Raw genomic sequence first — 26,093 nt, 5'->3', positions numbered from 1 at the left:
TTGGCACCCAGGTTCCATTATAAAATACTAGATAATCCTCTATTGTGTGCCTTACATTTACATAGCCACTGCTACACTGGCCTTAGACCTGCATAAATACGGGCACCTAAAAGCAGCAGGGTTTTGTGTAACTTCCAGGATTTTGTAAGTAGCAGCCCTTCCCATGCCATCTCACATACGTTCACCCTTACTGAATAGTATTTAGGCCAGGGTTGCCCAAGTCCGGTCCTCAAGATGGCCAGGTTTTCAGGATATCCACAATGAATATGCATGAGAGAAATTTGCCTGCACTGCCTTCTTGGTATGCAAATCTCTCTTATGCATATTCATTGTGGATATCCTGAAAACCTAGCCTGCCAGTAGATCTCGAGGACTGGACTTGGGCAGCCCTGGTTTAGGCATTCTGCAAGTACTTACACGCCTAAGTGTAGACTTACTTGTGAAAAGTGCTAACATTTTGTAAATTTATGCATGCAATGGGTACATAAAGGCAAACATCTAGTTATGGAACTGCACTCCATAACTCACTGTAGCGAGATAAAGTACAATGTACTTTAAGAAAAAGACCCCTAAATTAGGTACCCAAAATATTGAATGCCTATACAGTGGTGTAGTAAGGGTAGGAGGCACCCGGAGCAGTGCCCTTCCCCCCGTGCCCTCCTCTCGGTGCCCCCACTCCCTCCGCGCCCCCTGCTCCTTTTTCCCCTCATTTCACACTTGTGCTCTCCCTCCCCCCATACCTCTAAATCTTTGCCAGTGCAAGTGACTTCTGCAGCATGCTCCTTGTGCCGGCATTGGATTTCCCTCTGATGTCACTTCCTGGCCCCGTGACCTGGAAGTGATTCAGAGGGAAACCAGGCTGGCATGAGCAACAGGCAGAAGTTGCTTGTGCTAGCGAAGATAATACAGAGGTACGGGGGGGAGGGATGGTGCAAGTGTGGTATGGTGTGGTAGGGCGGGGTGGAGAGGTGCCAGCACTCCCACCCACTCAGCACCCACAGAGGTGCAAATCATTTGCATGCAAACCCAACAAATCAATCGCTCAGTGAGCGATTGACACATGCGCAGAGCCCTAACAGCAGTGACAGAAGCAGCCTCCAGTCACTGCTGTTAGGGCTTCTTTTATTTTAATGGCATAGATGTGTGTTTGCTTTGCTTTATTAGGATTTTATATACCGCCTATCAAAGTTATCTAAGTGGTTTTACAATCAGGTACTCAAGCATTTTCCCTATCTGTCCCGGTGGGCTCACAATCTATCTAACGTACCTGGGGGGTCCACATATAAGAACATAAGAATTGCTGCTGCTGGGTCAGACCAGTGGTCCACCATGCTCAGCAGTCCGCTCACGCAGCGGCCCTTAGGTCAAAGACCAGTGCTCTAAATGAGTCCAGCCTCACCTCCATACGTTCCAGTTTAGCAGGAACTTGTCCAACTTTGTCTTGAATCCCCCTTTACTACACCACTGTGCCTATATCTAGCAAGCTGAGTTTCAGTTAGCTTGACTACGAATAATTTTCAACTAAAAATTTAAGGGGGAATTCATCAAGGGGCGCTAACAATTAGCATGTGTTAAATGCTAAGATGCCCATTATATATCCTAAGGGCGTCTTAGCATTTAGGCCCTGATAAAGTCCACCTAAAGTTAAGCGCTGATATTGGCACAGTTTCCATAAAACTTAAGAGCCCATTAGATAATCACATTCAATGTCCTAATATTTAGGCATCCCCAATTTATGCCAGGGTTTTCTATGCCTAAAGTTAGATGCCAATATCGGAGCCTAGCAACACTTTTAGTGCAGGCCCTTTAAGCTAGATGCCTAGTTTTTATAGAACTAAAGTTTCGAGTTAGACACCTAACTTTCAATTAAATAAAACTAAAACCAATCGTGAGGTGTTGAGTGCAATAGCGACACCAATTAAGCCTATTGCTCAATTAAATTAGGCGCCAATATAGGCACCTAACTTTAGATGGACTTTGTAGAATCAGGGCCTCAGTGTGCGCTAAATCAGTTAGCGCCCCTGATAAATTCCACCCCACCTCCTCCAGTCAATTAAGTGGCTTTATTTTTTAGTGCTGGAGTGGGTCTTGGACAAAGAGTAGGCATGCTCTGTGCTACTTGGTTAATGCAGCCATATCGCCGTGTGCCAACCAACTAGCATATGGTTTGCATGGGAGCCCTTACCACCTACAAAACAGCCGGCAGAAGGGGATCACGTGCTAATGGGGAAAATAGCAGATGGCAATTAATGGAAAAAAATGGAAAAAGGGGCCAGTTTACTGCTACTTTAAAAGCGGCCTCCATGTACAGGAAAAACCCAGAATGTGGGGGACGGGACGGGACTATATGTTTGCAAGAATATATGTTTCTAGCTTATCATGCAGATCTTTACATTCTTTGTTTTTCTCTCTCTCTCTGCAAGATGTGTGATAAAGGGTTTCTGTTTCTGCAATATGCTATACATTTCCTTACACTATCAAAATTAGCCAACAATAGTTTCTACTGTATCTCATATGCTGATGGTACTCAAAGTTCCTTTACTTCACAGTCCAATATTTAATTTCAACTAAAATATGAAAAATACAGCATTCTGTTATATAGGATCTACACATCTGCCGAACCCTGTGGATCTGCTTTGTGATGTTCTACATAAGATTTTAGCCAGAAATCAGTGCTTGAGTGAACTGTATAAACTATATTTAACAGAAAAAATAAATCATCGATACAAATGGAAAGACAAAATCAGTATAAAAGGCTTATACTTATAAAAATAGTTTTAGGAAACAGTTCTCCCCTGAGGGTATACACCACATGTTGAATTTATAAATATTGCTCTGGATTGCAGCGTGGTTGCTAAAGTTCATAGTTCATCTCTTTTAGGAAGCGTAGACCGGTCAAGTTACTTGACATGGCTGCAGTGGTTGCCTCAGGATATTCTCCCTAGCTTCTTAGAATGAGAAAGAACACAGCTTCAATGCGCCTCCGAAAAATCTGGAGAAGAGTCTTTTCTTCCACATATGGAAGATACAAGAGCAGAACCAATCAGCTAGCAATGTGTGTCACATGACTGGGACTTCCCTGGCCATTCACTGATTCTTCTGGACCCAATCCCAACTTTCATCATTCTCCTGCCGGCTTTTCTCAGCCTCAATAATTTCTTTGTACCTCCTACGAAAGAAGCCCATCTGGAAATTGAGAAACAAAAAAAGAGAACAATGTCACCATTCAAAATAGAATATTGCAATAAATTGTTCCATATCTTATAATCATTTTCATAAGTTCCATATCTTATAATCATTTTCAAAGGCAATTAAAGACACATATGTTTGCCAACTAATTAACTCTTTTCAGCTTGTATTTTTTGTCAAATTTTGTAAACCGTATTGAACTTACCGGTTATGCAGTAAAGAAATGATTTGTTATGTTATGTTATAAAACCTATAATTGTTGATTAGCAAACAAAAGGCTAAAGCAAACTTCCATAGAAGTCATCAGTTGGCCAGACTGCAATGATTGACTACTTTATGCATCAAGAAAATGGACAGATGAAGATGACCATATGCGAGACAAAGAACTAATGAACTACACTTCTCCCTCAGTATCCACGGGGGTGAGGGGCAGAACCGGCCCGTGAATATTAAAAAAACCGTGCCCCTAACCCCCACTTATCCACGGCTATTTTAAGCCCTGTAAGCCCCCCCCCCCCTTAAGCCTTACCTGGTGGTCTAGTGGGTTTTCGGGGCAGGAACAATCTTCCCACGATACTGCCCCGTGCAGATCGCTCATAGGAAATGGCTGCCTTGAGCTCTCGTAGTCTACTGTAGACCAGCGATCAATGTGCTACCAAGTTTGCATGTAAATGATTTGCACAGAGGTGCAAATCATTTGCATGCAAACCCAACAAATCAATCGCTCAGTGAGCGATTGACACATGCGCAGAGCCCTAACAGCAGTGACAGAAGCAGCCTCCAGTCACTGCTGTTAGGGCTTCTTTTATTTTAATGGCATAGATGTGTGTTTGCTTTGCTTTATTAGGATTTTATATACCGCCTATCAAAGTTATCTAAGTGGTTTTACAATCAGGTACTCAAGCATTTTCCCTATCTGTCCCGGTGGGCTCACAATCTATCTAATGTACCTGGGGCTATGGAGGATTAAATGACTTGCTCAGGGTTACAAGGAGCAGTGCGGGGTTTGAACCCACAACCCCAGGGTGCTAAGGCTGTAGCTTCAACCACTGTGCCACACACTCCTCCATGTATGTGTTACACACGCTCAATCTGCACCATTAAAAAATAGAAAAAAGATCCTTGCACTAATGGCCCTCCCCAACAACCCCTCCCCCCGAACCAGCACCGTGACCCCCCACCCCGCTATGGCAGCGAAAATGACATGAGGAATGCCTACTCCCTCCTGCCTGGCCAAATACCCCCCATACCAGGCTTCCACCAGGTCCTGGACCCAGCACCACCGAACAACCCCCCCCCAACATCCCCTACTCTTTCTTGCTCCTGAAAAAAAAAGAAGGCCTTCCCCTTCCTGGTGCATCATGTGATACATGGGGAGGAGCCTAAGGCTCTTCCCTCTGTATCTCATGTGATGCATGAGGATGGGCCTAAGGTCCTGTTTTGCCACTGAAAAAAAATCAAGCAGGCAGACTTATCGACAGGTCTAGCAGTCGTTTGGTCGGTAAAAGCGATCGTCCCTAAAGCTGTGAAAACAAGTTTAGTGACAATTGTTGACTTTAGTGCATCTAGCCCTTAGTGAGGAAAAGCTGGGCAGCTTTTCTCATTCTGCAGAAAGAACTTCATGGTCCTGCGATATATAAACTGTTATTATTATTATTAAATTTTTACAATGACCTGCCAAGAGTACAAATAGCAAAAGAGAAATTAAGTAAACTTTCTACTATCGAAATATAAACCCAGACAGACAGCCTCTAAGAAACTTTGTAAGCTTGTTTTTAAAGAAATAGGTGAAAAAGCACAATGATTTTTATGAGTACTGTTATTGATTGTTAATAAAATATATATTAATTATACCAGCAAATAGGGTTTCCGTGAAGTCAGATATTGAAGGCCGTAAACAGCAAGGAACATGGTAATTATCACCTGCCAATCTTAAGTTGTTTATATTATTGGGCCTAGTGGCACCTAAACTGGACTTAGGCACTCCCTTTTTATGCCAGAGTTTTCTTGGCCTAAATACCAGCACTTAAGTCCACATTAGGTGCCTACAGGCAAAACATGCCCAATATACACACCCTAATCATGCCCACTTTCCAGTAGGCGCCTTGGACTAGATGCTTACCTGAAAGTCATAGGCACCTACTGAATTAGGTTCCTACTACCCAATTAATTTTAATTTAGGCCAGTTATAAAGTGCTAATTGCCAATTATCGGCACTGATTAAGCTTTTTCAATAATTAAGCCCTATCTAAGATATCTAAGAAAAAAGGAAAAGAAAAACAATGTATTTTTATTTATATTTTTAATAGGCTCATGGAGGTTAATTCTTTAATGGGGGGGGCAGTGGCGTAGCAAGGGCAGAAGGTGCCTAGGACAGTGGCGCCTCCTCCTGCCCTCTTCTCCGCCCACCTTCCTTCCCCTCACCTCTCCTTCCCCATCCCTCCTTCCCTTCTCATCCGTAACTTGCTGCCAGCACTTGCCTCAGCTGTGGGTCTGTACTTTGTCTCTGCAGTGGTTATCTGGTCACTTAGACCTGTTTTTAGATCGCCTAAGTCACAACATATAAGTTCCATCTAGGCAGTCTCGTTAAACTTTCGATTATTCCTGCAGGACGACTAAAGGCTCCTTTTACTAAGGTGCACTAGCGTTTTTAGCGCGCGCTGAAGATTAGCGCACGCTAACCCCCACGTGGAAAATATTAATGCCAGCTCAATGGAGGCGTTAGATGGGTTTTAGACATATTTCTGTTTTAATTATGAACCTCTTAGGGTAAATATAGTATTATAAAATGTGCATATATAGGGTGAAGATAGTGTGTAAATACTGTATACTTGGTAAGGATATGTAAATGCACCATACCAGGATGCCCAAAAGCACCAAAAGTATCAAATAACACTATCTGAAGCTCATGTATGGATAACCATCACGGAAACACTAACTCTGTATAATAACACGATTACTAAAGCTCATATATCGTAGCTCATGTATTGTAACAACATTATAGAAGCTCATGTAAACCACCCAATCATTAGTAGCAATATATAATCTTTCAATAAACAAATTACCCCCCCTCCCCCTCTTTTACAAAACCACAAAAGTGGTATTTAGTGCGGTGCACTGCTCTGACGCTCATGGGAACTCTATGAGTTTCAGAGCAGTGCACAACATTCAGCGCGCCGGCCGGTGCTAAAAAACGATTTTGCAGTTTTGTAAAAGGGGGGGATTAGTGTGTGCCGCTTGGTAGCCCAGCTTTGTAAAAGCCTGCCATAATGGGGTAAATTCTGTAAAGTGGATGCTAATATCCGCCCTTGCTACGTCTCTTGGAAAAGGAGACAAAAGTCAGCAGAAACAAAAAAAAATGAGGTTTTATTTCATTCTGTTAGAGCAAACAATTTGTAATACGAGAATCCAAACTCCATCCTTTATGTGAATTATTTTTTTTTAATTACAGAAATTCAAACATATAACTTTTTCAGTCTCCTTGTAGAACCATGACATGAAAAATCAGCCATTCTTAACATTTTGGATCTGTTACCTGGAATCTGGCTAGGTACTTGGGACCTGATTTGGCCACTGTTGGAAACAGGATACTGAGCTTGATGGACATTGGGCAATTCTTATGAACTATAGTCACCTTTTCCCAGAAATGGGTCACATTTACGAGCCATTACCTTGAACCACATGGTAATGGCGGAATAAAAATCACTAATGTAACACAATATAATGTAATATATGTGCATTTATGTGCACATATGCAAGTAAAGGCCTGTGATTAGGGTTACCATATTTGTTTAAGTAAAAAAGAGGACACGTAGCCTCACCCTACCTTGCCCCCACACAAACCTCATCTCCTATTCTTCCTTGAGCTTGGGGCTGCATCTGGAGGGCCTCTGAGTATGCACGCATGTGTGTGATATCATGCCTTCCAGGCATGGTCCTGAGCTCTGGCAGAGCTGGGGCCTGCCTTCCAAGACCCGGACAAACTGCTGGGTTTTCAAAATCTGTCCAGACATCTGGACAGGCCTCTAAAAAGAGGACATATCCGGGTAAATCAAGACATATAATAACCCTACCTGTTATAGTATATATAAGGTGACCATACGTCCCGTTTTGGGATCCCCTGTCCCGTTGCCCCCATACACAGCTTCAGGACACTGAAATGTCCCGTTTTCAGGGACAGCGTCCCAAAGCTGTGTGCGGGGACAACGGGACTGGCGATGGCTTCCTGTCCCTCCCTGCCGCAAAAAAAAAGCCTCCCTCCAGCGCCTGATTTAAACCCCTCTCCCCTGCTCTCCTTCTTGCCTCCCTGCTGACGCTGCTGGTAATCACCGCCCAGAAGCCTTCTTCCCGACGTCAATTCTGACGTCGCAGAGGACGTTCCGGACAAGCCAGGCAGCGATTGGCTGGCCCTGAATGTCCTCTCTGATGTCAGAATTGACATTGGGAAGAAGGCTTCTGGGCCGTGATTAGCAGCAGCAGGGAGGTATGCAGCGGCGGGCCGGGTTTTTTTTTTTATGACAAGAACTTTTTATTTAGTAAATTGTATACAGAAAAATAATTACTTGCATTTATCAGTGCTTTGATACTTAGCTATAATGTCATAACCCCATATCAGGCAGAGTTGGCATACTGTACAGAATTTTTACAGTACTATTTCATTAGAAAAAAGCTTTTTTAAAAAAAGTAAAGCCTTGGAAAAGAGAAGCAAGCAAAAATAGGCATTTTTCCAGTTGTGCCACATCTTTCTACCATGCAATCGTCCATTCTGCAGAACAGAAATACTTTCAAAGTGCAAAGATAAAGTTTCTGGCAATCACCAGAGAAACAACAGCAGCAAAGGTGGATACAGACTCTGGGCTAGGGCAGGATTGGGGGTGGGACTGACAATTAATAGATGTCCCCTTTTGATGAAAAAAATAAATGGTCACGTTAGGTATGGGGAATCGCCCCACCAAACTCCTCTGTTCTAAAATCAGCATAAATAGGTTAAACGTGGTCATTAAAAATCAAATCAAACATTTTTATGCGGTACAATTATAACCCTAAATTCAATGAGCCTCAAAAAATTTTTTCCAAGATTATAAATTACAGATTACAATAGAAAAACCTGCTCTTGAGTCTTGATATCACAAAGGCCATTTCTTAATAAGTCTTACAGTATTTGATATATATAAATGGATATATTATATGGATATATATAAAGTATATGTAGGTGTAGAGCCTAGATTGGAGCCTATGTAAAGTGCTTACTTATAAGTACTTATACTATACTTGCTCTAAGTGGACAAAATCAGTCATGGGGAAACTCATGAAGTAAACATTAAGAATCCACCCATAAATCATAAGCACTTATAAGTACGCAATTATAAGTACGCACTTGTAAGTACCTACTTGTAAGCAGTGTTCCCTCTAAGCGGGCGGGTGTTGTGAGCAAACTTTTTTCACTGTGAGCTAAAAATATTAGGCGCCAGCAAGTTATGAGCCAAATAAATATGTTGTCAAAGTTGCTGATACATGAGGACGAGGTATTCAAAGGAATTTTAGGCCTACACGCTAAATTAAATAACGTTAAATAATATTTTTAAGAACACAAAACAACGCATTAATTCTTGAAAGCACAAAATTCTTTATTAAGATTGTTCTCTTCTGCCTTTTTCTGATTTCCAAAAATTGTAAACACTGTCTATGTTTACATTATTTCCTGTGGCTAAATAAAGTTTGATTCTAATTAGGCATTCCAAATGTTCTACTCTTAACTTATTACGAGTCTTTGTCTTTATAGCATTCATCAAGCTAAATCCTCTCTCACAATCGGCACTTGAAGCCTGAAAGGTGCCACACACGTCTAATAGAGCATTTAGTCCACTGAACTGTTTATGCTGCTGAGCAAAATTGTACATTTCCTGAAGCGTTTGTATAGCTCCTGCTTTTACTTTTTCAGCAATAATATATTTGAACTCCGAATATTCTGAAATAAGCTGCCTTTTGAAACAATGTTCATCATCTTTGTTCATTAACAGAAAATAACGGTTAGATAATCGTGAAAATTGTTCGTTTCCAAATGTAAATTCCTCTAAGTTGGACGGATTTGAGATACAGTCTTTGTCGAAAACACGCCAGTCCTCTAATTCATTGTCAGGAAATCTTTTGTCCATATGATCACAAGTTTGTGTAATAAATGTAAGAATATGATCTGTTTTAATTACAGAATTACAAGATGAAATGAGAGTTTCAACATTTTCATTGAAATGTGGTTTTTCTCCCAGATATTGAGATCTGAGTTTCCTTAATTTGGCTTTAGTGAACTGGAATGCATCCAAAGGTGCCAAACAACTCTTCTGAAGAAGCTTACCGTATTTTCACGCATATAACGCGCGCGTTATACGCGTTTTTACCTACCGCGCATACCCCTCGCGCGTTATATGCGTGAGCGCGGTATACAAAAGTTTTAAAACATAGTTCCCACCCCGCCCGACGCCCGATTCACCCTCCCAGCAGGACCACTCGCACCCCCACCCCGAACGACCGCTCGCACGCGCTCCCACCCGCACCCGCATCCACGATCGGAGCAAGAGGGAGCCCAAGCCCTCTTGCCCGGCCGACTCCCCGACGTCCGATACATCCCCCCCCCCCGGCAGGACCACTCGCACCCCCACCCCGAAGGACCGCCGACTTCCCGACAATATCGGGCCAGAAGGGAGCCCAAACCCTCCTGGCCACGGCGACCCCCTAACCCCACCCCGCACTACATTACGGGCAGGAGGGATCCCAGGCCCTCCTGCCCTCGACGCAAACCCCCCTCCCCCCCAACGACCGTCCCCCCCCAAGAACCTCCGACCGCACGCGCTCCCACCCGCACCCGCATCCACGATCGGAGCAAGAGGGAGCCCAAGCCCTCTTGCCCGGCCGACTCCCCGACGTCCGATACATCCCCCCCCCCCGGCAGGACCACTCGCACCCCCACCCCGAACGACCGCTCGCACGCGCTCCCACCCGCACCCGCATCCACGATCGGAGCAAGAGGGAGCCCAAGCCCTCTTGCCCGGCCGACTCCCCGACGTCCGATACATCCCCCCCCCCCGGCAGGACCACTCGCACCCCCCCCCCGAAGGACCGCCGACTTCCCGACAATATCGGGCCAGAAGGGAGCCCAAACCCTCCTGGCCACGGCGACCCCCTCCCCCCACCCCGCACTACATTACGGGCAGGAGGGATCCCAGGCCCTCCTGCCCTCGACGCAAACCCCCCTCCCCCCCAACGACCGTCCCCCCCCAAGAACCTCCGACCGCCCCCCAGCCGACCCGCGATCCTCCTGGCGACCCCCACGACCCCCTCACCCCCCTTCCCCGTACCTTTGGTAGTTGGCCGGACAGACGGGAGCCAAACCCGCCTGTCCGGCAGGCAGCCAACGAAGGAATGAGGCCGGATTGGCCCATCCATCCTAAAGCTCCGCCTACTGGTGGGGCCTAAGGCGCGTGGGCCAATCAGAATAGGCCCTGGAGCCTTAGGTCCCACCTGGGGGCGCGGCCTGAGGCACATGGGCCCAACCCGACCATGTGCCTCAGGCCGCGCCCCCAGGTGGGACCTAAGGCTCCAGGGCCTATTCTGATTGGCCCACGCGCCTTAGGCCCCACCAGTAGGCGGAGCTTTAGGATGGATGGGCCAATCCGGCCTCATTCCTTCGTTGGCTGCCTGCCGGACAGGCGGGTTTGGCTCCCGTCTGTCCGGCCAACTACCAAAGGTACGGGGAAGGGGGGTGGGGGGTCGTGGGGGTCGCCAGGGGGGTCGCGGGTCGGCTGGGGGGGCGGTCGGAGGTTCTTGGGGGGGGCGGTCGTTGGGGGGGAGGGGGGTTTGCGTCGAGGGCAGGAGGGCCTGGGATCCCTCCTGCCCGTAATGTAGTGCGGGGTGGGGTTAGGGGGTCGCCGTGGCCAGGAGGGTTTGGGCTCCCTTCTGGCCCAACTACCAAAGGTACGGGGAAGGGGGGTGGGGGGGTCGTGGGGGTCGCCAGGGTGGTCGCGGGTCGGCTGGGGGGGCGGTCGTTGGGGGGAGGGGGGTTTGCGTCGAGGGCAGGAGGGCCTGGGATCCCTCCTGCCCGTAATGTAGTGCGGGGTGGGGTTAGGGGGTCGCCGTGGCCAGGAGGATTTGGGCTCCCTCCTGGCCCGATATTGTTGGGGAATCGGCGGTCCTTCGGGGGGAGGGATGTATCGGACGTCGGGGGGGGGGCATCAGGCTTTCAGGATGGGGACAGACCTTCAAGGGGGGACAGTGCACTGAAGTCAGGGGGGGTGAACGGAGAGTCGGGACAGCGCACGGAAAGTCGGGGCAGTGCACGGAAGTCAGGGGGGGGTGAACGGAGAGTCGGGACAGCGCACGGAAAGTCGGGGCAGTGCACGGAAGTCAGGGGGGGTGAACGGAGAGTCGGGACAGCGCACGGAGAGGCGGGGCAGTGCACGGAAGTCAGGGGGGTGAACGGAGAGTCGGGCAGCATGCGCGGTATAATCGTGAGTGCGTTATACCAAAGTTTTTGTGCTTATCATCGTGATTTCTGCGCGCTATACACGTGTGCGCGTTTTATACGGGTGCGTGTTATTTGCGTGAAAATACGGTACACAGTGATCCAAGCTCCTCAAGAACATCGCAGAGAATAAATAGCGCAACTTTAAATTCCAGATTACTCAATTTAGTAAGGCAGTATTTGTGCACGGGATCATTGTCTTCTTCCACCTGTTCTTGACAATATTCTAACAGGATGTCATAATTTCTAACCACTGCACTTACAGCAAAGTGCCGAGACAGCCACCTAACATCATGTATAGCTTTAAATGAAATGACATCTGAGTCTGCAGCATTAGCAATATCCTCCAGTTTGGCTTTTCGTACGCTCGATCTACTGAAAATCGTATACACGGTGCGTATTAGAGTTTCGATCTCTTTCATGAATGGGATCGTTTTCCATGCATCGTCTATGCCTAGATCTTCGCGGTGAGCTACACAGTGTTGCTCTAGAAGATGAGGAACTGATTGACGTAACTTTGCAGCTACACCATTATGCTTCCCAAGCATGACTGATGCTCCATCGGACGTGAACATGACCATACGACTGAAATCTAAATCGTTCTCACTATAAAACTGCCTTATAGCATCAACTATAGCTGTGCTGTCACAAGCAGTTAGATGTTTGATGCCAGCAAAAACTGTCTCATGAATGTTGCTGCCACTTCTTCTAAATTTAATGTATATTATGAGCATTTTCGAAACAGAAATATCAGTACTTTCATCAATTATTAGGGTATGAAAAGGAGACCTCCGGATTTCTGTAAATGTTTCCCGTTTAACAATGGCATTTATGCAGTCAAGGAACTCGAAAGCATAGTTTTTGCTTCTCCAGCTATCAGGTATTTTTACGTATTTAGCCATGTGATTGTGAATTTCCTGGACGGATAGCATGGACGAATTCAACTTTACCGCTAGCAATATATTATCAATTAAAATGTTAACTCCCTCTGGACTTGATTTATATCTCTGTGCGTATTCGATTCTGTTGTTCCGACTATCGGGAGTTTCTTTCAAGAAATTCATTAGAAAACCTCGGCTTTGATTGTGAAGCTTTTGAACCGCTTCTAAATGAGAATTATGATTCAGATGACGCTTTAAATAATCAATTTTCCACTCAGACCAAGTCTTCCCTGTGCTCCATTCTCCGTTAACACCTGCTTTTCGGCATAGGGAGCAAATTAATGCGTTGTCCGTGTCGCTATATTCGAATATTTCTTTCATCGCCACTGTTTTCCGTCCACTCGCGTGCGGCAACGTGGTGTCAACCAAAAACTCGGTCAGCCATTCCTTCTTAAATTGGCTGCGCTTTTTCTTTGTGCTGCTACCAAACTCTTCATTCTCTTTACGCTTCGACATTTTCGAATGGATTTAAAAATTATTTGACTGAATCTATGGAAGTTCGCAAAAGAAAGTTTATGCACACGCTTCAAACGATCGAAACTTGAAAAGAACTTGCTTCATGCATGTATAGATAAACAATGGCGCTCGTGCGGCCTCAGTTTTGTAGCGCATTACTAATTTACTAGTAGTAGTACCGTGTTTCCCCGATGATAAGGCAGGGCCATCAAATAAGACAGCCCCCCCTTTTTAGACAAAAATATAAAATAAGGCACCCCCGCAAATAAGCCACCCACCGATACCTGCGCTTACCCGAATCGAGTGGTACGGTGGGTGACTTCATGTGGTGCCTAGTGCAGGAAATCACTCGCGTCTGCTCTGACCGCCTCTTCCTGCACGAAGTCGGGCCTTATCCAATCAGGAGCTGCATGTCAAAGCAGCTCCTGATTGAATAAGACCCGGCTTCTTGCAAGAAGAGGCGGTCGGAGCGTACGCGAGTCCGGCTGCCTCTCCTTGTTGGCGAGCTGAGCGGACCGTCGGGATCGACCCCCCGCACCCCCTAGGTACGCCTCTGCAAGTCTTGCCTTGCCCGGATTTGCCGCTCTCTTCCGGTGTTACTCCCCCCCCCCCACCCGACTCTCCTCTCGCCGCCCTGCCATCTGCCGTACGCCTCTTCCGATCACCCCCCTCCCTGCTCGCACCCCCACCCCGACGTCCGATTCCTCCCCCAGCCTCCCCTTACCTTTGCGACGCGTTACATGGACTGCCAGCTCGCTGGGGCCAGCTGAGCCTGCCTGCAAGCACGTGTGTGCGCTGTGACGAGAAACTTGTGCGCTGCGATGTAATATTTTGTGCGCCAGCGCACGCCAGCGCAGCTTAGCGGGAACACTGCTTGTAAGTACGCACTTGTATGCACTTACTTGTACACACTTACAAGTATGCCTAGATTGGAGCCAAGTACGCCTTACAAGTACGCCTAGATTGGAGCCAAGGACACCTAGATTTGAGCATTCGTTAAGTACACACTTCTAAGTATGCACTTGTAAGTACTTACAAGTACGCATTTACAAGTACACCTAGATTGGAGCCTATGTAAGGTGCGCACTTATAAGTAGGTGCATTGGAGCCTATTTGTTGCAAGCTGGGGAGAGATTGTGTTTTCCCAGAGTCAATACAGCTTATAATTAATGTGACCATATGTAAGGTGACCATACGAACCGTTTTGAAAGAAAGGGGGGACAAGTAGAGAGAAAAAAAGGAGGGACAGAGAGAGAGAAAGAAAGGGGGACGGAGAGAAAGAAAGAAAGGGGGAATGGAGAGAGAAAAAGTTCGACTCATAGAGGGACGGAGAGAGATGGGGAATGGAATGAGGTCTGGGGGAGAGGAAGCAAGCAGGAGGCAGAAAGAAAGATTGGATGCACAGTCAGAAGGAAGTGCAATCAAAGACTCATTAAATCACCAGACAACAAAGGTAGGAAAAATGATTTTATTTTCAATTTAGTGATCAAAATGTGTTAGTTTTGAGAATTTATATCTGCTGTCTATATTTTGCACTATATTTGTCTATTTTTCTATAGTTACTAAGATGACATTGCATATTTTAAAATCTTCTGCCTTGACAACTTTGAAAAAAAACAAAAAACAACTTGTAAATGATAATTAACATTTTCTCTGCATACAGTGTGCTTTGTGGGGTTTTTTAAAATTTATGGTTATCATGATGAATTAATAAGATATTGTGTGCACATGAAAAATGAATGGAAGAAATTGGGGACAGGGTTGGGGCGGGACTGAAAATTAATAGATGTCCCGTTTTGATTTAAAAAAAAAAAAAAAAAATGGTCATGTTAAGTATATAGGAAGTTGCTGGTGTCACATTAAGAGCTGGGAAGTAGAGAGCTTAGCAGGGAAGACGTGGCGCACTTAAAGTAGGATTACCATATGTCTCCAGCAAAAGAGGATGAATTGAGACATCTGGGTTTTACTTCCAGTAGAAGTAAAACCTAGATGTCTCAATCTGTCCTATTTACTTCCATTGCTTTCAATGGAAGTAAAATTTTGATGTTTCAATCCGTCCTCCTTTTTCTGGAGTCATATGGTAACCCTAACTTAAAGCAGTTAAAACCCCAGAGGAGAGACAGACCAAAGTTAAGGCCCAAGGAAGAAAGGAAGGAACAGACCTCCACAGCCACAGTCACAACTCAGGGTAAAGTACAAGAGGACTGCTCAAGCTAGGCAAAGATTCTTGTTTAAAAAGTGGAATTCTGGATCCTGATGGCTTTGTAAGAGCCAAGCATTTCATCTGTTTATTACACTGTTTATTATGCACACTGTTAATTCTCTGCAGGCTAGAAGGAATGAGACCCTTAGTGTATTTGCATTAAACTCCAAGTGCATTCACACCAGCTCTAAGGTGTCTATGCTTAGTCATGCTAGCACATTCTAAAAGGAAAGCAGATGTATGCAGACCCCCTCTCCCACCCCCGGTGGTGTTGTAAGGGTAGACCGCCCTGGGTGCCATCTTGATGGGGGTGCTGGCACCTCTCCTCCTTTTTGTCCCCTGGTCCTCTCCTGATGAGCAAGCACCTTCACTTCCCTGCCCCGTACCTCTAGCTCCTCACCAGCATGAGCAGTAGCTCCAACCTGATGCTTGTGCCAGTCTCAGCTCACCCTCTGATGTCACATCCTGGTTGCAGGATCAGGAAGTGATTTCAGAGGAATAGCTGAGGCCAGTGCTGGCAGCAAGTTACAGGTGCTGCTTGCGCCGGGGACATTAAAGAAGTACGGGGGAAGGGAAGGAGGGACAGGGAAGAAGAGGGGATGGAAGGTGGGCAGCAAAGAGGGCAGGAGGGGGCACCACTGTCCTGGGCACCCTTGCTATGCCATGAGCCTATTAAAAATATAAATAAAAATACATAGTTTTTCTTTTCTTTTTTTCTTAGATATCTGCAAGCATGTTAGTATTCATGACAGGAAGGCATGGGTAACACCAATGTGCATACAAATAACATGTGCTAACAGGCTTTGTCTGTTGGTGGTAGCTATTACTCTTTCCTACATAGGTTCTTCAAGTGTGCAAATATCTCATCTGTCAAAACAACTTCTAGTATTTTATTTAAACCTGATGTCTGGCAGGTTTTTTTTTTAACTGTCTGGTTTCTATTTGGATCCCTTTATGGAGGTTGCCTATTTTGCTAAGTCCTGGAGAATCTATCCTTCACTAATTGATAGGGAAAAGGGACGGAATTTGATACACCTCCTTTCTGTGATTGCAATCAAAGCACTTTACACATTATAAAACAGGTAAATTTTTTTTTTTATGTGGAGGGCAGTAACCTCTTCATTCACTTCTCATGATTTCATCTGGTGTTTTATTTTAACATGGATCATAATAGGGGGTTAGGGTCTTTACTGGTTTATCTTTCTCATAAAGTTTTTCCACTGTAAACACTGAATTTAAAAAAAAACCCCAAAAAACCCATTGACTTTCTCTGCTGTGTCTCCATCCTTGGTAATGTTTCCTTCCCTCATTGACAAAAGATTGTAGAACATAATTTGTCATCTATTTGTTATTAATATACTTCAAAAACATTTTAAGGATGAATTTTCTCTCATTGGAAGTATTTTTTTCATGGCTAATTTCAGCTGGAATGATTACTTCACATTATTTATTAAACTAGTGTTTAAGCCCGTTACATTAACGGGTGCTAGAGTAGATGTCTGTCTCTCATTCTTTCTGTCTGTGTCTCTCCCTGGCCCCCTGCCTGCCTGTATTTCTCTGTTGCGCCATGCCTGCCTATCTCTCCGTGGCCCCCTTCCTATGTCCATATTGTCCCATCCTATGTCCTTAGTGCCCCCAGTGCTGCCTTCTTATGTCCTTAGTGTCCCATCCTATGTCCTTAGTGCCCTTAGTGCCTCTTTCCTATGTCCTTAGTGCCCCTTCCTATGTCCTTAGTGCCCCCAGTGCCTCCTTCCCATGTCAGTGCTTCCGTCCTGTGTCCATAGTACCCCCAGTGCCTCCTTCCCATGTCCTTAATGCCCCCAGTGCCTCCGTCCTGTGTCCTTAGTGCCCCCAGTGCCACCTTCCCATGTCCTTAGTGCCTCCAGTGCCTCCTTCCTATGTCCCCCTCACTGCTTTCCAGACTTTGTCCCACCCCCACCCCCCAAAGCCAGCCTGCCTGCCTGCCTCCCTCCCATCCCCCTGTGCAGTAGAACCGTTAAGCAGCATGTTTCCATCTCCCCCCCCCTGCCACTACCGCCGCGGTGCAGCCGACCCCATTGACCCTCCCATCAGACCCACCCACCGCGAGACGACCTACAAACCTCCCGGCTCTGATAATGTCATCAGGGACGTGGCAGAGGAAATCAGGGCAGTAGAAGGCTGCAAAGCAGCGTGTTTAGAGTGCTGTGGACGCTGCTGGAGCCGGGAGGTTTGTGGTCGTCTCACGGTGAGAGGGTCGGATGGGAGGGTCAACAGGGGTTCGGGTGCGCCAGGAGGTGGGGGCGACGACGACAAATTGCCTTACAGTGAGGGGGGAGTCGAAACGTGCATGCGCACTCCTGCCTGCCATGGACATACAGATCAAGGAACACGCAGATAGGAGTGCGCATGTGCGCTTAGGGTTTTATTATTATAGATAAGTAGTTTAAGGCTTCATACCACTTTCATTTTAAAGGCCTGTTGTTTATCAGATATTTATCATTTTGATGTCTTGACTCATTCTTAAGAGAATTGCCTCCCCACCCCCTCACCCCCCTTATCTTTGTTTTTGGGTAATACATAAGGATCCCAGATTATTTTAGACAGTAATTTGAATGTGAACCTAACCATTTTACATCTTCTATTAAACTGCGCTAACAGTTTCTAGTGCGGGGAGCCGCGCTAAATGGCCCGCGCTGCTCCCGATGCTCATAGAGTTCTTATGGGCCATTCAGCACAGTTCTCTGCGCTAAAAACTGCTAGTGTGGTTTAATAGAAGAGGCCCTTAGTTTTCATCTTCCTTTTCTGCATTTGATATTTATTTCTTCATACTTATAAGAACATAAGAACATAAGCAGTGCCTCCGCCGGGTCAGACCATAGGTCCATCCTGCCCAGCAATCCGCTCCCGCGGCGGCCCAAACAGGTCACGACCTGTCTGAATCACCAGAAGTGGCCCCTTTGCCACCTTGGTTTCCCATTGAGTCCTATCTTCCCATCGAAGTCCTAACCCTCCGGTCTTGCACATGCACGACCTGGTTGGGTTTCTATACTTATTACCTGGTTAGCTTTCTATACCTGTGTTACATCCCAGCACCTCTCTCAGTATCCCACGATCCCTTTATCCCTCAAGAATCCGTCCAATCCCTGTTTGAATCCCTGTACCGTACTCTGCCCGATCACTTCCTCCGGTAGCACATTCCAAGCGTCCACGACCCTTTGGGTGAAAAAAAACTTCCTTGCATTTGTTCTGAACCTATCTCCCTTCAGTTTCTCCGAATGCCCCCTCGTACCTGTTGTCCCCTTCAGCCTGAAGAATCTGTCCCTATCCACCCTCTCTATGCCCCTCATGATCTTGAAGGTCTCTATCATATCTCCCCTGAGCCTCCTTTTTTCCAGAGAGAAGAGCCCCAGCCTATCCAACCTCTCGGCGTATGGGCAGTGTTCCAGCCCTCTTACCAGTTTCGTTGCTCTCCTTTGGACTCTCTCAAGTACTGCCATGTCCTTCCTGAGGTACGGCGACCAATATTGAACGCAATATTCCAGATGTGGACACACCATCGCTCAATACAATGGTATGATGACTTCCCGCGTCCTGGTTGTTATGCCCCTCTTTATGATGCCCAGCATCCTGTTGGCTTTTTTCGAGGCTGCTGCGCACTGTGCAGATGGCTTCAGTGATGCATCCACCAGCACACCCAAGTCTCTCTCAAGACTGCTGTCTCCCAACAATGCCCCCCCCCCAATTTGTAGTTGAACAACGGGTTCTTTTTCCCTATATGCATGACCTTGCATTTTTCCACGTTAAAGCGCATTTGCCATTTGTTTGCCCAGTCTTCCAGTTTGTCCAGGTCCCTTTGCAGGGCCTCACACTCCTCCCTGGACCTAACTCTGCCGCACAGTTTGGTATCGTCTGCAAATTTTATAACCTCGCACTTTGTCTCCTTTTCCAGGTCATTGATAAATATGTTGAAGAGTAACGGTCCCAGCACCGATCCCTGTGGCACACCACTCGTGACTCCCCGCCAGTCAGAATATTGGCCCTTTACTCCGACCCTCTGCAGTCTACCCGACAACCAGTGCTTGATCCATCTGTGCACATCCCTCCCACCCCGTGGTTCCACAGCTTCCTAAGCAGCCTTTCATGTGGCACCTTGTCGAAAGCCTTTTGAAAATCGAGGTAAATGATGTCTACGGGTTCCCCATTGTCCACCCGACTGCTTATTCCCTCAAAGAAGTACAGAAGGTTCGTTAAGCATGACCTTCCCTTACAGAATCCGTGCTGGCTTGTTCTCAGTAGGCCATTTCTCTCGATGTGCTCGCAAATGCCGTCCTTGATCATAGCTTCCACCATCTTCCCTATAATTGAAGTCAGGCTCACCGGCCTGTAGTTCCCGGGGTCACCCCTCGATCCCTTCTTGAAGATAGGTGTGACATTCGCCAATTTCCAGTCCTCTGGTACCTCTCCAGTTTTCAAGGATAGGTTGCAAACATGCTGGATTGTGCCCGCTATTTCTTGTCTTAGTTCCTTCAGAACCCTTGGGTGGATTCCGTCCGGGCCCGGTGATTTGCCGCATTTTAACCTGTCTATCTGTTTGAGGACATCCTCCTTACTTTCCTCTATGTGCTCCAATTTTTCAGCCTGTTCCCCACTCATGAGCTCCTCTGCGTCCGGTATATTAGATGTGTCTTCTCTCGTGAAAACCGACGAGAAGAACATGTTCAACTTCTCAGCTACCTCTTTATCCTCCTTAATCACTCCCTTCCTATCCCCGTCGTCCAACGGCCCCACCTCCTCTCTCGCTGGTCGCTTCCCCTTTACGTAACTGAAGAATGCCTTGAAGTTTTTCGCCTCCCTGGCCAGCCCTTCTTCGTATTTCCCTTTTGCTTTTCTAACCTCTCGGTGGCATTCCTTTTGGCATTTCCTGTGCGCCTGGTGATTTTCCTCCGTTGGGTCCTTTTTCCATCTCCGGAAGGATACTTTTTTGTCATTTATTGCCCTCTTTACTTCTGTTGACATCCAAACCGGGTCCTTTGACCGCTTGTTCTTGCAGTCTTTCCTGAAACTGGGGACGTACATTCTTTGTGCTTCCTGCAGGGTGTCCCTGAATAGGGTCCAAGCGCTTCCTACAGTCTCCATCCTAAAGATGTTTCTGAGCTTCCTCCCCACCATTTCCCTCATAGCAACATAGTTCCCTTTCCTGAAGTTGAGCGCAGTTGTTGCGGTCCTCCTTACTATGGGTGTCCCCCTTTCTAATTGAATCTGATCGCATTGTGGTCACTGTTGCCTAGTGGTCCTCCCACTTCTACCCCTCTTGCAGGCCCCCCTAATCCGTTTAGGATGAGGTCAAGAGTAGCACCCCCTCGCGTCGGTTCCCTGACTAGTTGCTCCATGAAGCAGTCCCTCACAGCCTCTACAAATCCTGTTTCCCTAGTGCAGTTGGAGTGACCCGTACTCCAGTCTATCCCCGGGTAGTTGAAGTCCCCCATCACTGTTACACTTCCAGTCCTACATTCCTGTCTCAGTTCAGCTTCCAAGTCGTGTCCGACTCCTTCTGGCGTACCAGGTGGGCGATAGTACAGCCCCAGTTTTATGCCTGCACCCTTGTTTCCTGGCAATTTGACCCATAGTGATTCCAGCCCCTCTGCCTTCGTTGCCATATCCATCCCGACCGAGTAGATAGAGTCCTTTATATATAGTGCTATGCCTCCCCCCTTCTTGTGGGTCCTGTCCCTCCTGTAGAGCTTGTACCCCGGCAGCGCTACATCCCATTGATTCTCCTCTGTCCACCATGTTTCTGTAATTCCAATTATATCCAGGTCCTCCCCCTTGGCCACAACCTCTAGTTCCCCCATCTTGGCCATGAGGCTTCTTGCATTTGCGTATAAGCACCGCAGGTCCCGTCGTTTTTCCTCCACCTCTGCATTTACCTGGGCCGCCTCCCCTTGAATTTCGGGCAGTTCTCCTGTTCCCTGTGCTTCTGCTTTGCCCTCAGCCTTTACCTCAGCCTCGTAGCTTTCAGTTTCCCCACATTCCCGCCACCCCACTTCCCCGCTTTTCCTCTGGGTTTTCTAGCCCTACTGGCCCCCTCCTGGGCTATCATCCCTTGAGCCTCTGTTTGATCCCCCTCGCCTTGTGGCACCCCTATATTGCCCTCAGCTTTCGCCCTCGTGCCACCCAGTCCCCCTGTGTCTCCATGCCCCTTAGTCACCTCCCAGCAAGCTCCCCTTACCTGATGTTTCCCTTGCTGTCTGATCATAAGATCCACCGGTCTCTCTACTTCCTCCTTGCAGTCAGCCCGTTCAGCATCTGTTCTGGATACTGTTGTCCGAAGCGTCAACATCAGATCAGCTGTCGGCTTTCCCCCTCTCCTCAGTTTAAAGCCCTCTCGATCTCCTTCCTCACATTGGCTGCCAGTAGTCTAGTTCCCGCTGTGCTCAGGTGCAGGCCGTCCCGCCGGTAGAGCTTACTCTTTCCCCAGAAGGACGTCCAGTTCCTCACAAAGTGGAAGCCCTCCTCCTGGCACCATCTCCTCAACCATGCATTCACAGCCTGGAGGTCTGCCTGCCTCTTTGCATCTGCTCTTGGTACAGGCAGGATCTCTGAGAATGCTATCCTCCGGGTACTCCGTTTCAGCTTTCATCCCAGGACCCTGAACTGGTCAGTCAGTGTGGCCATGCTGAAGTTCCTCCGGCTCACATCATTCGTTCCGACGTGGATTATCACCGCAGTCTCCTCTGTCTCTGCTCCGTCCAGGATCCTCTCGATCCTATCAGTGACGTCTCGTGTCTTGGCCCCTGGGAGACAAGTCACTAGCCGGTCCTCCCTTGGATTTAGCAGCATTTAATAGACTAAAACATGCATAATACCATTGTGTGGTCATTGTTCCCCCAAATGTACCATAACTCCCTCTTGATTCATTGAGACCAAACAACAAACTGCCCCTAATCTACCGAAGACACTTACCTGCTGAGAGAAATAACCCCACTTAAGATTATCCAGAAACTTTATTCCCTCAGCTGATATACTCATTTCCTTATTCCAGTATGGATAAATTACAGCAAGCCATCATTACCACTTATCTCAGCAGGGCTGCTCTCCACATCTGGCTAAATAATATATGTCAGTCTCTCTTCATACTGGTTCGTTTTATTGCATATTTGTGCTATATGTTTCTTGCCATTCATTTCTACCCCTTCATCTGTGCTTCATTTTATTTCTTTCCTGAGAATGGAAGAAAAGTCATCTCTAATGTAAAGGACAAACTCTTTCCCCTTTACAATGCAAGTGACATTTTATGAACAATTTGTAATTTACTTTGGGTTCATTTTCAAAAGGAAAAAAAAAGGTCCACAAAATGACCTAAAGGGGCAGATGGACATTTTTCTTGTCAAGCCCTTCCAATTCGCTGTTTTTGAAACTTCAGTTCTAGATGGTTATCTATTCTGTTTATCTAAATCTCAAGGGGGCATGCTAGAGGAATGGTTTAGGTGGGACTAGGGTGATCTTATGACTTGGATGTTTTCTGCCGTAATCAAACATCTAACAAAATGTCCAGGGCACAATTGGGACGTTTGGGACCAGATCTGTTTTAATAACGAAAGTGCCAAAAAGGTACCCAAACTGACCAGATGACCACTGAAGGGATGTAAGCATGACCCCTCCACACTCCCCCAGTGATCACTGACCCCCTCCCACCCCACAAAGATGTAAATGAGACATTGCATACCCGTTTGTGTATAGCTTCATGTGTTATGGCCAGTCCTAATAAAGCAAAAAAAAGGGGATAAGAGAAATGTACAAAATGAATGAACAAAGAACAAACAGAGATATGTGGGGGGATTTCTTTTTGGTTTATTTCTTGATTGAATTGTTAGAAGGAAGGGTGGGGGATATTTTTCTCCTGTAATGTTATTGATGGAATTTAAGTGCTTATGTTGATTATTAATGTTTGTATAATTCATGGCACTTTGTATTAGTTTTGAAAATTAATAAAGATAAAAAAAGAGATAACCAAGATAAGCTGGAAATGATTTAATGGGTAACACAGATAAGGTCACTGGACTCACTGATGGCCTTCCGAAGAGCAGTGAAGACCTTCCTCTTATGCTAAATCTGCCATCAGCAAACTACTTCGTTCAGCTTCCTTCTATGTGCTCCTTTTTTGTAACTAGTCATGTCCTTAAATTTACTCTGTGAATGTATTATAACCCGTTCTGAGCTTCCGAGAGGACGGGATAGAAATCGAAATAAAGCAAAATTTGACACAGCAATTTTTGGCAATTCCTAAAGATGCGTTTAAGGAATGATTCCAGAAGTGGAAATGATATTGGGAAAAGTGTAAACGTAGGGAAGGGGAGTACTTTGAAGGGGACCCAATGGAATAAGTTGTAAGATTGTTTAATAAATTTTTATAAAATCAGTCCTGGAACTTTTTGAACAGACCTCGTACTTTATGCCATATTTACATTTCCAAGAAAATGGAGGCCAAGAAAGAGTAAAAAGCTTACAAGTTAGATTACTTGCATGTTTTTGAAATAAATCTTTTTCATGAGGACTTAATTTCATGCAACTGCTAAAAAGAAAAAAAGTCCATAGAAGGAATCATACAAGCCAAAGCTGTTTCCATAAAGTACTGGAAAATTTGTGTCTTAATTCATAAACTTAGCATAAACTTAGTCCCACTGTGCTTTTTGATGAAATATTTCAGGAGTTTTCCACTTTGTTGATCTACTTCTGATACAGAAAGGGCATCTCTCATGATGTTTTTATTGATTTATTTCAACATATTGGCACACTGAAGTGCATTTTTTTTTTTACTTTAACTACCTCTAAACCACAGGAAGGAAGATTTTGATAGCATGCTTTCTGGTGAACCCACATCAGGAAAGCTTAGCTTGAACTAAAGAACCGTGCCCATTTTGATTTAGGCTTAAATGTAGTTGCTTAACCAGAAAACCCTTGTGGTTTGAATAGTTAGTATTAAACACGCCAAAATAGCTGAAAAGTTTGACATTCTGAGATAAATATTCATGTCCTGATATTTGGTATACTATCAGGCTTTGCAAAATATTAACAATACAGTATACCTTAGGGATGAGTGTGAACACATTTTTCAGGCAAGTCTGTAGTCACATTTACCTCCGGCTAAAATATCAAGACAAAATGGAAGGATTTGGAAACTTTATCACTTAAGCTAAAGAATCATCTTCAGAAATCATTGCCCTTTTTGTAGCTTTTGCATGATGCTAATATATGAAAATGACAGAAGGTAAAGATGATCCAGTCTATTCAGTCTGTCCACCCATACCAAGTACCGTACTAAACTCTACAATCCATCTCAACTCTTTCAGAGACCCTTGATGTTTGCCATCTCTAACCCACGTTAAGCTGCATGCATTAAAGTCAATGATCGCCGCTAAACCAGTTTTGACTGCTTTAATGATTTCACATAACGGCTCGTCGCGTGCTTTTCTCCTTGATCCCCCATTTTCTGATCCGGCCATGCAAATTAGATATTTAATATTAAAACCCCATGCAAACTACCCAGGCGATTGATGAACTGACATCACTTGGCGATGCACATAAAAAAGCTTACCTGTCTTACTGGCATTTTTTTTTAATGGGCAAAGATGTTATGCATGTGTTACACATGCATAATATGGGCCAGATTCTGTAAAGGACGTCTAACTTTAGGCGTCCATAATGTGTAAAACTGAGCTGCAGCTTCAGACCAGGGATTAAAATAACCACCTTACTCAATTACTTACTTATTTACTTACTTCAATTAAAACTTCTTTAAACTGTTTTCATGGCTTTCCCACACTGTGGTTTCTAGGCATTGCAATTTTGACTATACAGTGGTATCTCGGTTTACGAGTGCACCGGTTTGCGAGTGTTTTGCAAGACGAGCAAAACATTCGCAAATTTGATGCCTCGTAAACCGAGCTTGCCTCGCTGTACGAGCGCCCCCCTCCGAGAACCGGCACCCTCCCCCCCGCGATCCGGCACCCCCCCCCCGCCGCCATCGGGCACCCCCCCACCGCGACCTGAGGTCCCCCCAACCCACCCGAACCCTCTTCTTACTTTTCTGTAGCCTCCGCAGCGGAACCGGCATCAGCATATCCTGTGCGTGCCGGCCTGAAGATCTGCTTCCTGTGCTGGGCCTGAGAGTTCACATCGAACGTGAACTCTCACGTCGAACGTGAACTCTCAGGCCCAGCACAGGAAGCAGATCTTCAGGCCGGCACGCACAGGATATGCTGATGCCGGTTCCGCTGCGGAGGCTACAGAAAAGTAAGAAGAGGGTTCGGGTGGGTTGGGGGGACCTCAGGTCGCGGCGGGGGGGTGCCGGATTGCGGGGGGGAGGGTGCCCGTTCGTGGGGGGGGGGGCTTCGGGGGGAGCAATGCCGGTTCTCGTGGGGGGGGGGGGGAGGTTTGGGGTGGGAACATATCAAAGCAAGTTTCCCTTACTTCCTATGGGGAAACTTGCTTTGATATACGAGCATTTTGGATTACGAGCATGCTCCTGGAACGGATTATGCTCGTAATCCAAGGTACCACTGTATTTCTGTCCTGCAAAAGACTACTGGTTTTACAAAGTACAGTAGTTCACTTCAGGCTCCTTTAACTAAGGTGTGCTAGTGGATTATGGGCTGATTGTGTACTGATTGGTTTGCGACCCGATTTCCCTCTGACCCAATTCGCTAACCTCTCCTCTGATCCACTTCCGATCCGTGCATGCAAATGAGGGGAAATGGCATGCAAAGTAGGCAGGGACGCGATTCACTAAACAAATCTAGGACACCGA

The 26,093-nt window shown here is 46.2% G+C and overlaps 1 protein-coding gene across 1 annotated transcript in view; it reads right to left on the bottom strand.

The window, feature by feature from the left end:
- Window positions 1–2,676: 2,676 nt before the first annotated feature.
- The window catches only part of ITGA9 (integrin subunit alpha 9), a 589,864-nt gene continuing 566,447 nt past the window's right edge, over window positions 2,677–26,093 (bottom strand). Inside the window, exon 28 of the mRNA XM_033930560.1 lies at window positions 2,677–3,186. Coding sequence (XP_033786451.1) covers window positions 3,088–3,186 — 99 coding nt within the window. The 3' untranslated portion in view covers window positions 2,677–3,087. The remainder of the gene's footprint in view (window positions 3,187–26,093) is intronic.

This window comes from Geotrypetes seraphini, chromosome 2 (assembly GCF_902459505.1).
Source record: "Geotrypetes seraphini chromosome 2, aGeoSer1.1, whole genome shotgun sequence".
In the NCBI taxonomy this organism is placed as follows: domain Eukaryota; kingdom Metazoa; phylum Chordata; class Amphibia; order Gymnophiona; family Dermophiidae; genus Geotrypetes; species Geotrypetes seraphini.
The sequence above is the reverse complement of the archived record's forward strand: the minus strand, read 5'-3'. Positions and strand labels throughout refer to the sequence as shown.